Source organism: Drosophila arizonae, chromosome 2 (genome assembly GCF_054131065.1).
Source record: "Drosophila arizonae isolate 15081-1271.41 chromosome 2, UAZ_ARI_1.0, whole genome shotgun sequence".
In the NCBI taxonomy this organism is placed as follows: domain Eukaryota; kingdom Metazoa; phylum Arthropoda; class Insecta; order Diptera; family Drosophilidae; genus Drosophila; species Drosophila arizonae.
In genome coordinates, this window is record NC_142922.1 from 25,856,474 (window position 1) to 25,870,559 (window position 14,086).

General features: G+C 42.1%; 3 protein-coding genes across 3 annotated transcripts; 1 reads left to right on the forward strand and 2 right to left on the reverse strand.

Moving 5' to 3' along the window:
- Positions 1 to 399: 399 nt before the first annotated feature.
- zen (zerknullt) lies at positions 400 to 2,132 on the reverse strand. The gene is made up of 2 exons (XM_018001916.2): positions 1,674 to 2,132; positions 400 to 1,603 (listed from the first exon to the last, which is right to left on the reverse strand). The coding sequence occupies exons 1-2, from the start codon at positions 1,752 to 1,754 to the stop codon at positions 674 to 676; spliced, it is 1,011 nt and encodes a 336-aa protein (XP_017857405.1). The 5' UTR covers positions 1,755 to 2,132; the 3' UTR covers positions 400 to 673.
- Positions 2,133 to 4,315: 2,183 nt separating this feature from the next.
- On the reverse strand, positions 4,316 to 7,743 carry bcd (bicoid). Its single transcript, XM_018001130.2, has 4 exons — positions 7,375 to 7,743; positions 7,214 to 7,289; positions 5,642 to 6,729; positions 4,316 to 5,589 (listed from the first exon to the last, which is right to left on the reverse strand). The coding sequence occupies exons 1-4, from the start codon at positions 7,537 to 7,539 to the stop codon at positions 5,269 to 5,271; spliced, it is 1,650 nt and encodes a 549-aa protein (XP_017856619.1). The 5' UTR covers positions 7,540 to 7,743; the 3' UTR covers positions 4,316 to 5,268.
- Positions 7,744 to 10,487: 2,744 nt separating this feature from the next.
- On the forward strand, positions 10,488 to 12,000 carry Ama (Amalgam). Its single transcript, XM_018000606.2, has one exon. It carries the CDS (start codon positions 10,717 to 10,719, stop codon positions 11,698 to 11,700), a length of 984 nt encoding a protein of 327 aa, XP_017856095.1. The 5' UTR covers positions 10,488 to 10,716; the 3' UTR covers positions 11,701 to 12,000.
- Positions 12,001 to 14,086: the final 2,086 nt, after the last annotated feature.

A 14,086-nucleotide genomic window follows, 5' to 3' on the forward strand; every position in this document is an offset into this window, starting at 1 on the left:
TATATATAGAAAACCTACTGAAAATAAATAATTCTGTTTATCATTATCTGGAAAGGTGTTAAAAGGTCTTATATAAAATAATAATAATCTCAAAAACTGATCTATCATATAACTTGTTTGCTTAAATTAAGTTTACTGATTCATTGTTAAAAAGGACAATCATATTGATCTAAAATTGTATTAAAATTTTCAGAAAAACAAAACAGTTTGTTTTAGGGATACTGAAAATATCTAAAGCTAAAAGATATGAAAAAAATTGTATGAAAATATTAGAGATCAAAAATATGAAACATTTTAAATATTGGGCGATTCTGTAGAAAATGTACACAGAAAATAAATAATTAAATAAATAAATTTTTAGTAAAAAAATATCTATTGAATCAAAAGAAATAGTTTTTGTTGCAATGCTTGCTTTATTATTAATAATATTATTATCATTATTTGTTATTACTAATATTATTTCTATAATAATTTTAAAACTTTCTTTGGGTTACTTAGTAGTAGAAGCTTCTTAATTGTTGACTGTACTTAAATGTTTCACTGAGTTGGGCCTTTTGCGTCGGCGAGGGCGTTATCTTACCAGGGACGATTACTTAACAGAAAAAAATAAAAATAAAAATAAAATAAAACCTATCAAATATCAATTATCAATTTTACATTATCAAATATCGCATCAATTGTGATAATCGTATGTGCAGGGATTCATGTGGGAGACGCTCAATTTTCTGGACTTGGCCACGGGCTCGCCCCATGACAGATTCATGGAGATCGAGGAGTTGACATGGGATTCGTTGGAATGCTGTCTACTCTGTGATGGATTGGATATGGACCATGCCTGCGCCGCTGCTTCCAGATCCTGCTTGATGCTCTGCAGTACCAGGTCCACATTGTAGGAATAGTGTCCGCTGGAGACTGAGCTCGTAGCTGGCGCATTCGAAGCGGGCGTCGTTGTCGTTGTCGTCTGGGCAAGATGTTCCAGAATTTCGCTGAGGTCAGATGTGCCACTGGCCACTGTTTGGGGCTTGGGCTTTGCCGGCGCGTAGTAGTTCTGTACGGGATTTGGCAGCGTGGCCGGAATACCGGGCGGAGTCAAGTTCGCTGACCGTTTCTCAGCACTTGGATCTTGGGAGTAGGACATGAGACGCTGCACAATGCCGCGATGAGCACTCTGCTCCGTTTGTGGCTGCGACAGCTTGGCATTGGGCTTGGCATCGCGCTGCCGATGGCCCTGAATGTCCTTCTTGAACTTCATGCGACGATTCTGGAACCAGATCTTCACCTGCCGCTCGCACAGCGACAGCCGTTGCGCGATCTCGATGCGGCGCGTCCTATACAGATACATGTTGCTCTTGAACTCGTTTTCCAGCTCCACCAGCTGGACACTGGTGAAGGCGGTGCGCGATCGCTTCAGCTTGACGCGCTGCTCCTGCGCCGGCTGCAGCGGCATATTCTCGTCGGACGAGAGCTGCTGACCGGGCTGCTCTCCCACAGACTGAGGCAGCGTCGTGGGCGGCTGGTAGGTGGGCATTGTATGCACGACTGGAGCTGGCTGCAGTTGCTGCATTGTCACTGGCTGCGTGCTGTGATGGTGGCCATACAGGAGCTAATGTTGAGGGAGAGAGCAGAGAGATTAGTCAACCTGTAGTTTGGCTTAGGAGTTGCTTCCTCCTTACATTGCTGTACTTGACCGCGGGCGCTGAATAGGCGTTCATCTTGGGCTGGTGCACTGGGTAGTAATGCATGACGGATGACATCTTGCGTGTGCTGCTGCTTGGCTGTTCAAATTGCTAGTGATGTCCTGGCCGACTGCACTCGCGCAATATATAGGTCGGCTAGGTAGCCAGTCGGTGGGCTTGCCAAAATTTGCCTAAACTCGCGCACGGGCCATAAATCCTTTTGTATATGGTTGACGCTGCCGGCCGACCCGACTGCTCGACTGTCCGACTGCCCGCCTATAGCAGTCGCTGTCTCTGTCTTGGTGACTGCGGAATGTGCGTCTGGCACCGGCCAGACTAGCCAATTCCAAGTCCAGGGCCAATCTAGAGGCTTGTTTTGATCGAAATCCGGCTAGCCTGGGATTTGACGTTACGTGAGTTTGTTCCCGTTCAGATCTAACCGAATCTGGCTGCCCAGGTAGCCCTGTAGGCCTATAAAGCTGGCTGGCCAATAGCTAGACTGTCGGCTGGCCATAGTTGATGATGATCTGATCTGTTGTTCAACTTGTAGCACCTGTTTGGACGAGACGTCCACGAAAGTGAATCCCAAGGACATGCGGCGACATACGACATTCGATATTCGGCGCTCGGCATTCTGTGCGACGCGGCTTTTGGTCGCTAGCCTCGTCCACAATTATCCTGCGTAATGCAATGAAAGCAGCGCTGCGCGAAAGGATATTCGAGGGTTTTATGCTTGATTTAACAGTTTATGACTTTATTTGTGTGTCACACTCACAATACAACCTGCCCTCTGCTATCTCTGTCACTGTCTGTCCTCCCTCTCTCTCGCTTTCTCTCTGTCTCTCTCTATATAGCTCTGCCTTAGTCTGTGTCTGGTCTCAGTCCCTGCCCCTGTCGCCGTCTCTACGGCCATCACATGCGAATTCAACGCGTTCGCAAAACTTTATGGCTGGCGCTATGGGATTTGCTGTTTCTGAGAATACGCTAAAAATATTCCAGAACAAAGGCAAAGTCATAACACATATTTTCTGTACAGTTTTGCATAGACGAGACACGTGATCATATACATACATATGCGTACGTTTACATAGGTAATTGTATTCCTAAGAATATCCTCCCTAAGATGTGGCTTCTGTCTCGTTATTGTGAAATTAAATATAATTGTCTGTCAAAATAAACCTTTTAAATGAACATGCATATTAATATAATATGAGCTAAAATATCTCTACATGTATACTTGGAGATGTATATTTCCAGTAAAAAATAATAGCTATCTTTACTTTCATAATAAATAATTTGGAATTAAAACAAAAAAAAATCGATAAAATAATACATAAAATATTAAAATGAGAAACACAAATACATGGACATTTCTCAAGAATATTTTATAATTCATATTGTAATTAATTTCAACTAAATAGAAACATTTATTTTCTAGTATACAAAAACAAATAATAATAATGAGTTCCATGTTTAATAGGTATTTATATAATAATAATACATATAAGAGATAATGTACCATTATTTATTTAGGTCCGCTTATCAATTAATTTTATTTATTCTAAAGGATATACATATAAGTATATTTGAAGATTTTATTAATATCGCTTTAGTTGAGAAATATAGCATATTATTTTTTATTTATAATAAGTTTTCCTTCTGAGTCAATACCAATCATACAATAATCTGTCATTATGCGCGCCCCCTTTCTGGTTCCTCCAGTTAACAACAAATGATTAGGGAACGAGTCAATAAAATTGCATATGGGAGAAACCCATGTTTCATTCTTTCATGCAAATGTTGGATTTTCCATATTTTATATCAAAGAAATATGCTGCAACAAGTTGCCTGCTTGGCAAGAGCCGAGTCTACGTTCGCGTCCTCAAGCACGGCGCCTCGGAGCCAGCGAGTCGAGCACACCCGGCCGGGAGCCAGCCTACCTAAGTAGTTCAGGGCAGGTAGAGGTAAACGGAGGCACCTGGTCGTTGTGGACTTAAATTAAGCGCGAATTTTATTATGCGCGATTCGTAGAATATTCGCGGATCGGATTTTATTGCACACATGTGCCTGTGCCTCATAAAAGATTCTCTTTTTAAATTCATAAGATTTTCGGGAAAACCAGCTACAGTTTTCTTTCATCGCAATGTTTTTGAACGTGTCAAATTTGCCTACTTGCATATTTACAAGACGATGTTTAAGTAAATACATATATAGTAAGATTGTGTATATTACTTATAATATATATACATAAAACCATTTTTTTAAATTCGAAAATTAAGTATGAAATAAATCAAAACAATTTGATTTTCACAAGTTATTAAATTGATATAAATGGTTTTTAAATCTGGCTCAAATTGTGAAGTAGGATATGTATATATGTAGTCCTCCAAATAATTCTGTCAGAACTATTTTGTGAGATTTTTCCTTAATTATTAAACTATTTTCTATATTCCTAATAATATTATAAATTTTATATTTCTATAAATTTAAATTTATAATTTTTAGCCATTTCTAAATAACGGTTATATACTTTTTTTTGGCCTAACTCTCTCTGGTATGGTATCTGAAAATATTAAATATATTTACTATCAAAGAAAGAATTAGTTCAGTTCTTTTATCGTAATATCTTTGAAACATAATTTTGCTTGGTTAATAAAATTTATTCAGAAATTAATAGTGAGAGCCATTCAGTTGAATATAAAATGTATAATTCAAAATGTACTATAGGAGAGCCATTGAGTTGAATATTAAATATATATTCCAAAATGTTCTATGTTTTAACAGTTAAACATAAAGTTAAGGCTTAAAATATCTGCTCAATAGTGCACCATTCAAACCGCAGCTGCTTACATTCTTCAATACATTTTCAATTCATCATGAATCTAAAAAATTTCCAAGTAAATTCTAGGTTTGGCTTTAATAACCGTGATCGATGTTTTTCATGTAATTTTTAACAATTTGTTAACAATTCTCACGTGTAGAATGTTTGATTGTCACATGAAAACTGTGGCATAGTGAGATTTGAAAATATTCTGATGAATTATTATTGTTTAAACGTTCGATCTTTGGATGATAATGGCAGGCCGAATTATTACAGACGGCCCTGCGATTATCAGCAAGAGAAACATTTTTCATTTAGATCAGTACAGTTTTTGTTAGCCATGCCACTTGATCAAAGTTATAAAAATAAATTCGAACTCTACTTGGCAATTTTTTGTGGAAGCTTCATCTGCAAAACCTTCAATTAAGCCCATATTATCTCAAGTAGATCTGGATGGGCATTGCTGGGCTTTTGGAAAGGCCCTGCCAGACGAACACGAGATAAAGGAACATTTTGCAAAGGAAGCTTCCAATAAAGTATTGACGAATTGAAGATGCATTAACAGCTATAACTTAACTAAGCTAAATGCATTTAAAACAATGTTAGTTAGCTTAAAATACTACAGGTATCTACAAATCAGTAAGTCTTTGTACAATCAGGAATTAACGTGTATCCTCTAAAGCTATAGAAACACCACAAACATTCAAATTTGTGTTTTTACAATTTGTATAATATATAAAAGTATTCTAGATGCTATTATTGAGTTTGCTCTTAATTGAAGCAGTAGGCGAACTGCGTGTTGCCTCCAGCGTTACGATGCGGATTATACGCTTGCATTATCGTATCCATCGTGCATTGATATTGATTTGCCTCGTGCATGGCCTCCAATGCAGCATTCGGAGGCGGCGGCGTCTGCGTAGCCAGTGGAGCTGTTAGTTTGCCGAACTTGCCAAAGGCGCTGCTGCCGTTGCTGCCACACCCGATCAGAGTGTTGCGTGCCACAGTGAGTAGTCCGGCGGCCAGGACATCGCTGCCATTGTCACAGGATTTGTCTGCGACCACATTGCTGGTGGTCTTGAGTGGCTCCAAGTTCTATTTAAGTCAGAGTTGTTAGGCTGAACGAGAACGATTTATATATACTTACTTGTAGCGTCGTCGTCTTCTTATTTGGTCCATTGTCCATGTCGTCATTGACATCGGCGGCGCCGACAGGTATGGCAGATGGGCCGCCAACGCTGACGCCGCCGCCAGCCGGACCAACGCCACACAAACTGTGACTTTCATCGTTCTTTGGTGTTAATGGCTCGTAGACCTCGGAGCCGGGCGACATGGCAGACGTCACGCCCGACTCGACGGCCGGCATGCTACCACTGCCGCTGCCGCTGCCACTGCTGCTACTGCCGGACATAGCCAGCGCCGACGTTTGCGTCGTTCGCATATAATACGATCCATTGTAGTTGTACTCTTCCTCGTTCTCGCACTTGATCAAGGGCACTCGACAGGCATTTCCTGATTTCTGTTGAAAATCGAAATGGTGATATTGTTGCTGCTGATGCTGCTGTTGTTGGTGCTGTTGCTGTTGTTGTTGCTGCTGCTGCTGTTGTTGTTGCTGTTGCTGGGCAATCAAGTGATGATGATGCAGTTGCTGGGGATGCTGGTGGAGCTGCTGCTGCTGTGTATGAAGATTGCCGTGCTGAAAGAATTGAGCAGTTGCACTTGACGCTGACGAGACTCCATACTGCCCGCCATGCTGTCCGCCGTGCAACTGCGCCACATGACGCGGCTGCTGTTGCTGGTTGTAATTGTAGTAGGCGCCAAAGGACTCGCTGTAATGCTCAACGAGCTGCGCTGTGGGCGTCGACGGCGTGGGCGACGGCGTTAGAGCATTGGGTGTGGCAGCGCCACCACTCAGGGTTAATGCCTGCAGACTCGGTGGATCTGGATCGGCTCCTTTTTGTGGTACATTGGGCATGGATGGAGAGAGCGGCATGCCATCGTAGGACTGATCCTTGTGCTGGTCCGATTGGATCTTATGACGACGTCGGCGATTCTTGAACCAAATCTTCACTTGGGCTGTGCCCAACGCCAGCTTGGCCGACAAATCTGCCAGACGGGGGGCGGTTAGATAGCGTCCCTGCAGAAAGTGCTGTTCCAGCTCCGCTATCTGCGAGCTGGTGAATGTGGTGCGAGTGCGACGAGGTCGTCGCATAACCAACGAGTCGGACAACTCATCTGTGTGTGGGGATAGAGACGGGGAAAAAGCAGTTGAATAATATTTTCAAAGTTAAAAAATGTATTTTGATAAAAAATATGAAATTCGTAGGTTAATTTTGCACTTTTATAAATGGTATCTTTTTTGTATTATATTATATACACACATTTTTTAAGTTTAGTCGAATTTACAATATCTTAATGCTGCAGCATTTCACTTAGTTTCTTCACAAATATGTTAACTAAATACATAAATATATTAATTACATACATGCATCTGTTATTTATATGTTAGTTACATGCATACATATGTCAGTAACATACATACATATGTTAGCTAAATACATACATACATACATACATACTGAGAGTTTTCTGTGTCAATAAATCCAACATATTGAATCGTATTAACATTTTTTTTTTAGTTTTTGGCTTAGGATAATGATGATAATATAAGCATTTTATATAAATAAATATATTTGTTTGCATGTATGTGTGTACTTGCCTGGCTTGGTCATTTGATTCGGCAAATAGGGACGTATGTAGTTGTAGTTGATGGCGCCCGTGCGTTCATCGAACAGCTTGGATTAGAAGATAAGAAATGTTGTTGTTGCAGGTGTTGTTGTTGTTGTTGCAGTTGCAGTTGTAGTTGCACTGTAAACTTACTAAGTCGAATGGATTGCGAAACTGTGGCGGCAACTGCAGCTGTGGATGCTGCGAATGTGAGTGAGAGTGCGGATGTGGATGAGGGTGCGGGTGTGGGTGTGTGTGTGGGTGCGGATGCGGCAAAGTGTGATGGTAAAAATTTTGATCCGGCGGCGGTTGCGCCATTTTCCTTCCACCCAGCACTCAAAGTAGTTTTTTGTATTCTTTTGGCGCGTTTCACTTCGAATGAATTCAATTAACTTTTCATTTGCATGTGAATTGTAACCGGTTACATTTGAAAATCGCTAATTTATTATTCCCACATTTTTCTTTCATTACATCGCATCCGCTAACTGCCGTTATTTCGAGCGAAAGAACAATTCAAAACAGAATACGCGAAATGTTGCCATATAGTTTTAAATAGCTAGTGGCAACGATGTGCTGCGAATGAAATAAGAGGCAAACACTAGGTGTCGCTTTGCAAAATTTAGTGCTGCCAGATAGGAGTTGCCGCTAGTGTATCTTGTAGCAGGTAGATGGCGCTTATATGTAAGCTGTAAATGGCGCAAGTATTTAAAAGTCATTTAAATGGAACTTTTAATTTTATATATATAGCATAATTAAAGTTTTTAATTTTGTTGTATACAAATCTTGCAAGTATAAAGTGTTACATAATAAATAAGTATTTAAATTTTAGCTTTAGGTCAAACTGATTTATTTAAGAAAAATATGTTTCGTTTGATTTAGGGCATTTGTTTTTATTAGCCAATATGCAGTAATTTTAAATTGGTTCCTTATTTTTGACATGTATATGTTCATTTGTGTTTACAATTTTAGTCGATGTTCAGTTGAAAGTGATAAAATTGTCAAATTGGCAATAGTTTATGGGGCAGCTCTGAAATGTACAAAGTACCGTTAACCTAATATACATATACATATATATACATATGTACCCGATCATTGTTCATGTTGACTTTGCATGGGAAAAGCTGTCTGTTGCTGTTGTTATTGTTGTTGCTGTTGCTGTTGTGTCAACTGGCAGCCAGAGTCAATTCACAGTTCAGCCAGGCAGCCAGCCAAAAGCAAACAAAACAGGCACAACACACACACACACACACACACACACATTCACACTCGCACACTGGGCCACAAATTCACACGCAATATGTGGACAAAGGACTATGGCAAAGCCTCGACCCCTACCGAATCGAGACACCCAAAAGATTCACTGACAGAAACAGGATTCGGGTAATAAATTACAAAATTTGACATTTTCTGTTTCAGATCCGTGAACGTGCACACAGCCAGCCGTTCCAGTGCACAAATATACGCACACACACACATACATATGTATGTACATACATGCACATAAATTCAATATATGTGTCTATATATATGTACTCATATAGAAAAACCATGTCCAGTCGCTGCATAGCAGAACGAGCATCGATGATGATGCGAACTGCAGGACTGCAGAACTGCAGACTGCAAGTGCAACGGCAGCAACAACTGTTAGAGGGAAACAGCGGGAAAACAGTGGAAACTGGCGGGAAACTCATACGCAGCAATGGAAATGAATAGAAGCGCCCTATGCGGTCCACAGATAGTTAACTTGAAATTTATTATTTTACACAATTTACAATTATCTGATTCAAATGTGCACCGAGAGCAAAGGATGCACTTTCATCTGCTCCCTGCCACAGACTCTGAAGCTGACGCTGACGCTGCCTCTGACTCTGACTCCGCCTCCGACTCTGACTGTGAATCGGATTCTGAGTCGTATTCCGCCTTCGTTGCCGCCTTTGCCACATCCGCCGCATTTCGACAGAAGTCACAGTCACGTTTTAAGGTCTGATTTAATTTGCTGTGGCCAGAGGAGCGAACTATCTCTCTCGGAATTATCATACTTGCAAATGCTTCAACAGTTTTATTTGAACTGCGAAATCTGTAAAATATTGGCAAAACTCTACCGGAAGAATATTACAAAATATTTTACAGTTTATGAAAAAAAAAAAAAAATCAATTTAGTTATTTTACGTCTGATAGAAAATCCCACAGACGTGGCTATTATAGTATATTTTGGATTAAAATAAAATAGATATTAGAAATCCCTACACAAATATGGCTAATGGCTGGATTGCTTGAATGCTTGAAAGGTTAATCTATAGACTTTACAAGTTACACAAAATGATTAATAGTTTATCATTGTATTTTTTGAATAGTATACAATATTCAAATTCTAGTAATAATTTATATTTATGCAAATGTAAATGATTATGAAAAAGCAACATTTATTCATTGCCTTAGAGTCATCCGTATTAATACACAGAAATTCAGAAATAAGTTAAGGATATTCATGCAAAATTTTCGACAGTCACTGCGTTTCCACCCCCTTTTCAAACTTGTTTTCACGCACGCGCCTCTGCTCTTGAGCATGGCCAGCAGCGTCAGCGCAAAAGAGATGGCATGCATATGGTGGCCATGCAGGATCGCGACCTAGCATTGGCATTTCCACGGGCGAAAGGTCTTTCCAGCAGACGACGTTGTTGTTGCTGGCTCTGTCGTTGCCGCTGCCAGCATGTCGCTTCCTTTGTTCCCTGCGCCATGTCATAAATCATCATATAAGCGTATGCGTGTGTGTGTGTCTGTGTGTGTGTTTGTGTTTGTGTGCGTGCGTGCAGCACCTTTCCACGAACTTCTAAACGTTTTTCAGGGGCAAATGGCGTCACAAATTCAAAATTTGCCGTCAGTTTTATCCAGTTGCTCGCGAACCGCGATTCTTCGAGGCGATTTCGGCACGTTTTCGTTTTCGTTTTCGCCGTTGCCGCTGACGTCGCTGTCGACGCTGTCGACGTCGCTGCCGCCAGCAGTCGAGCAAAACAAATCAATTTATGGTGAAGAGTGCAGAGGCAAAGTTAAAGTCATTGATAAGTGAGCTGCCCAGCAATAACAACAACTCAGCTAATAAACACAACAAATATGCACCAACACATACATGCAAGCATAACAACGAAAACATAGCGTGAAAGTAAATAAAAGCAAAGCGGAGATAGGATCGAGAGCTCTTGCTGCGATTTGGTGTGTTCTTTAAGCGGAGATAACAATAACAAGCGATCGGTCAACGTCAACGTCAACGTCAACCGCTGACGTCGACATTGACGCAGGCAGCGCCTGCAGTTTTGAGCGGCGCTCAGAGCTCGCAGCCGAAGCCCGAGCCGAAGACGAGTCAGTCGCTCGGCGAACGTGAAGCAAACAACTGTTACACAACGACGGCGCAGTCAGCAATCGGCAATCGGCAATCGGCAAGCAGCGCATTGAACTCTCGAGCAAATCGAACCTTTTGGCACATTATCAGCAGCCGAAATGCTGAACCGCTTTTATCTATTCGCATGGCTGTGGTGCATCTTGTGGGCCGACGCAAGCGCTCAGCCAGTTATCAGCCACATCAGTCCGGATGTGGTGGCCCGGGTGGGCGACACCGTTGAGTTCAACTGCACCGTGGAGCACGTGGGCCAAATGACCGTCAGCTGGGCCAAGTCGGAGCCCAACTCGGCCGTGGTGCTCAGCATGCGCAATATGCTCAGCCTGCCGGATCAGCGCTACAATATCACCGTGCACGAGAATCCCGACCAGGATAGCGCCGTCTACAGCTTTCGCATACGCCAGATCGAGGCGAACGATAAAGGTCCGTACGAGTGCCAGGTGATCGTCTCGTCGACTGCAAAGGTAACGAAGAAGCTCAATTTGCTAATCAAAACGCCGGCCGTTATCGCTGAGTCAACGCCCAAGAGCACTACGGTGACTGAGGGACAGAACCTAGAGGTGACCTGCCATGCCGATGGCTTCCCCAAGCCCACCATTTCGTGGGCACGCGAGCAACACGCCTTATTGCCCGGCGGTGGCCATGTGCTGAACGAGCCCACACTCAGGATAAAGGAGGTGAATCGTATGGATCGCGGGGGCTACTTTTGCATTGCCCAAAATGGAGAGGGTCAACCGGACAAGCGCTTGATCCGCGTCGAGGTGGAGTTCCGGCCTCAGATAGCCGTGCACCGGCCCAAGGTGGCGCAGATGCTCTACCACACGGCGAACTTGGAGTGCAGCGTTCAGGGCTACCCGGCACCGACTGTGGTGTGGTTCAGGAAGGGCGTACAGCTGCAGTCCAGCCGGAACTACGAGATCTCCAACACCGCCTCCTCGTCGGAGACCACCACCTCGGTGCTCCGCATTGACAGCGTCTCCGAGGAGGACTACGGCGACTTCTACTGCAATGCCACCAACAAGCTGGGCCATGCCGATGCCCGACTGCATCTCTTCCAGGTCGTCGTGCCCATGCCCGCGTCGTAGGTCCATCCGGAGATTCCCACACACACACGCATACACGCACACAAAAGACTTGAATTGCTACTTTAATTTTTTCGGCAATTGTTTGGTATTATGTCTTATATACGATATACACATGCATATAGAGTATATATACGTAATTGTCTGGCAAGAGCTTCCAGTCGTATTATTAATGATTCTTTCAATTAACTCTGATTCCGTTTGAATGTTTGTGCCTTGAGAACTCGCTGCCTATCTGCCTCTCAGGCCTGGGTCGCGCTTCCACATACAAATAAACATAAATTCATAAATAATATATATAAACACATATATGTACTTCTTTCCTGTTCGAATCGAGATTATGCGCTCACTTGTTGTTGTTGTTTCTTATTTCTATATCGTCGTGTCGCCTGTCTTGGAGGGATGTTTGCTCTGTTGTCGTAAAGATAAGCGAGCTTGCACTTCGATATTGAAGGGAGTTGAGATTAAGTATAGACTTAGACTGTTATCACGTATTTATTTGTCTATGTGGTTTCATAATGGTTCTTTGAAAATTGAAAATCATATTTGTTGAAAAAGGTGTTTGTATTTATTTATTTGTCTATGTGGTTTCATAATGGTTCTTTGAAAATTGAAAATCATATTTGTTGAAAAAGGTGTTTGTAATACTTGATATGGTAGATAAGGAATAACTCTTGAATATGGTTGATTAATTGAGAAGGAGAGTGGAGATAAGATTATAGACTTTAATAATTTATATATTATATGTTTTAAGTTAAAGGATTTACAATGGACTGATTGATCTATATAATCTAGATGATCGAGAGCTACACTTCTTATGAATCTTTTTTGGGCAAAACGAGGAATTTATTTAGACAATAATTGATCAATTGGAGGAAACAGAATGAACTGATATATTATGAGAATAGGAAGCCAGATTACTTTTAGGGGATGAAAAGCTTTTAGCCCAGATATCTATAATAATATTTATATATTTTATTTAAATATATTTTATCGTCTTACCGTTATTCGGACACTTGTGAGGGCATATCAGTTGTAATTAATTTAAATAATAACTAAAATTTCTAACTACGCTCAAACTACTAAGTACATCAACATGTAGGAGAGAGCGAGAGAGAGTGAGAGAGAGAGAGAGAGAGAGAGGGACAGACATAGAGGCGGACACGAGAGTTGGCATTTATGTTGAGCTGACTGGAGCTGTTCAAACTGCCACAACATTTAACTCTTCAATCATGGTTAAAAATGGACTTTAGTTCACCTCTTGATACCCAAACGCACACACACTCACACAAGTGAGTTGTTCATTGTAATTGAGAAAAATGCGAGGCATTTGTAAAGCCAGACCCAAAGAGTCGTCGTCGTCGTCGTCTCTGTTGCCGCCTTTTTGGCCCAAAAACTTGCCAAAAGCCATAAGAATAAATATAATATATACCATAGTAGTATATATGTATGTATATACATATATACGTACATACATACTATATGTTGCCTACTAAGCACGTGGCCCATGAGGGTGCCATGCGGCGGACAGTTAACCACATGAGCGATGTCTCTGTGGATGCCAACTCCATTATGAGCGGGCGCATTAGTTTACCAGCCACTCGCCTTCCCGCCTCGCAGCCTCTGGCAGCCTCTGGTTGCCTCTCGTGGCCAGTCATGAAAATCAACACTTGCTAATGACTTAATTGTTTCCATTAGAAACTCGTTGCTAAATACATTTAGACAACATTTTTCATAGTCATTTTTTGCACATGTGTATTATCCTTTGGGGTCGCAGCAGCAGCAGCAGCAGCGGGAGCAATTCCTAAATGCAATCCTACACTAAATGTCTGTCTATATTGTAATTGGTGTTGTTGCCATTAACAACACACACACACACCTACACACAAATGCATACGCACATGCACCCCAGTTGGAGTTGGAGCAGGGATTCGGAACTGGCTGGCTGCCTGGACACAGGACACAGGAACAGAGACAACACGTGCGCTGTTACAAGCGTTGACGCCGTCGGCTTCATCATTTCATTGTCTGCCTAGTCTCTGGGAGCGGGAGAGGGAGAGGGAGGAGGTGGCTGGCCAACATGGATGTCGGCGTTATTGATTTTTTGTCCAACCATCCGCAAAAAGTCGATTGGAACGCAAGTGAAACCAGAGTTTAGCATCATTTGCACTCTCTCCCTCCCTCCTTCGCCCCCTCTCTCTCGCTCACTCTCTCGCTGCCTCGTGATTTCTCTCGTTCTGGGGGTAGTTTTAGCTTTCAACCCCGCCGTAGAAAATGGCAAAAGTGAAACCCGTATGTGCTGCAGCCGCAGGCGATGCCTGCTCTCAGCTCTCGATTCAACTGTAGCTCAACTGGGAGCAGTGCAGCCTGTCCAGCGTTCAGTGTTCAG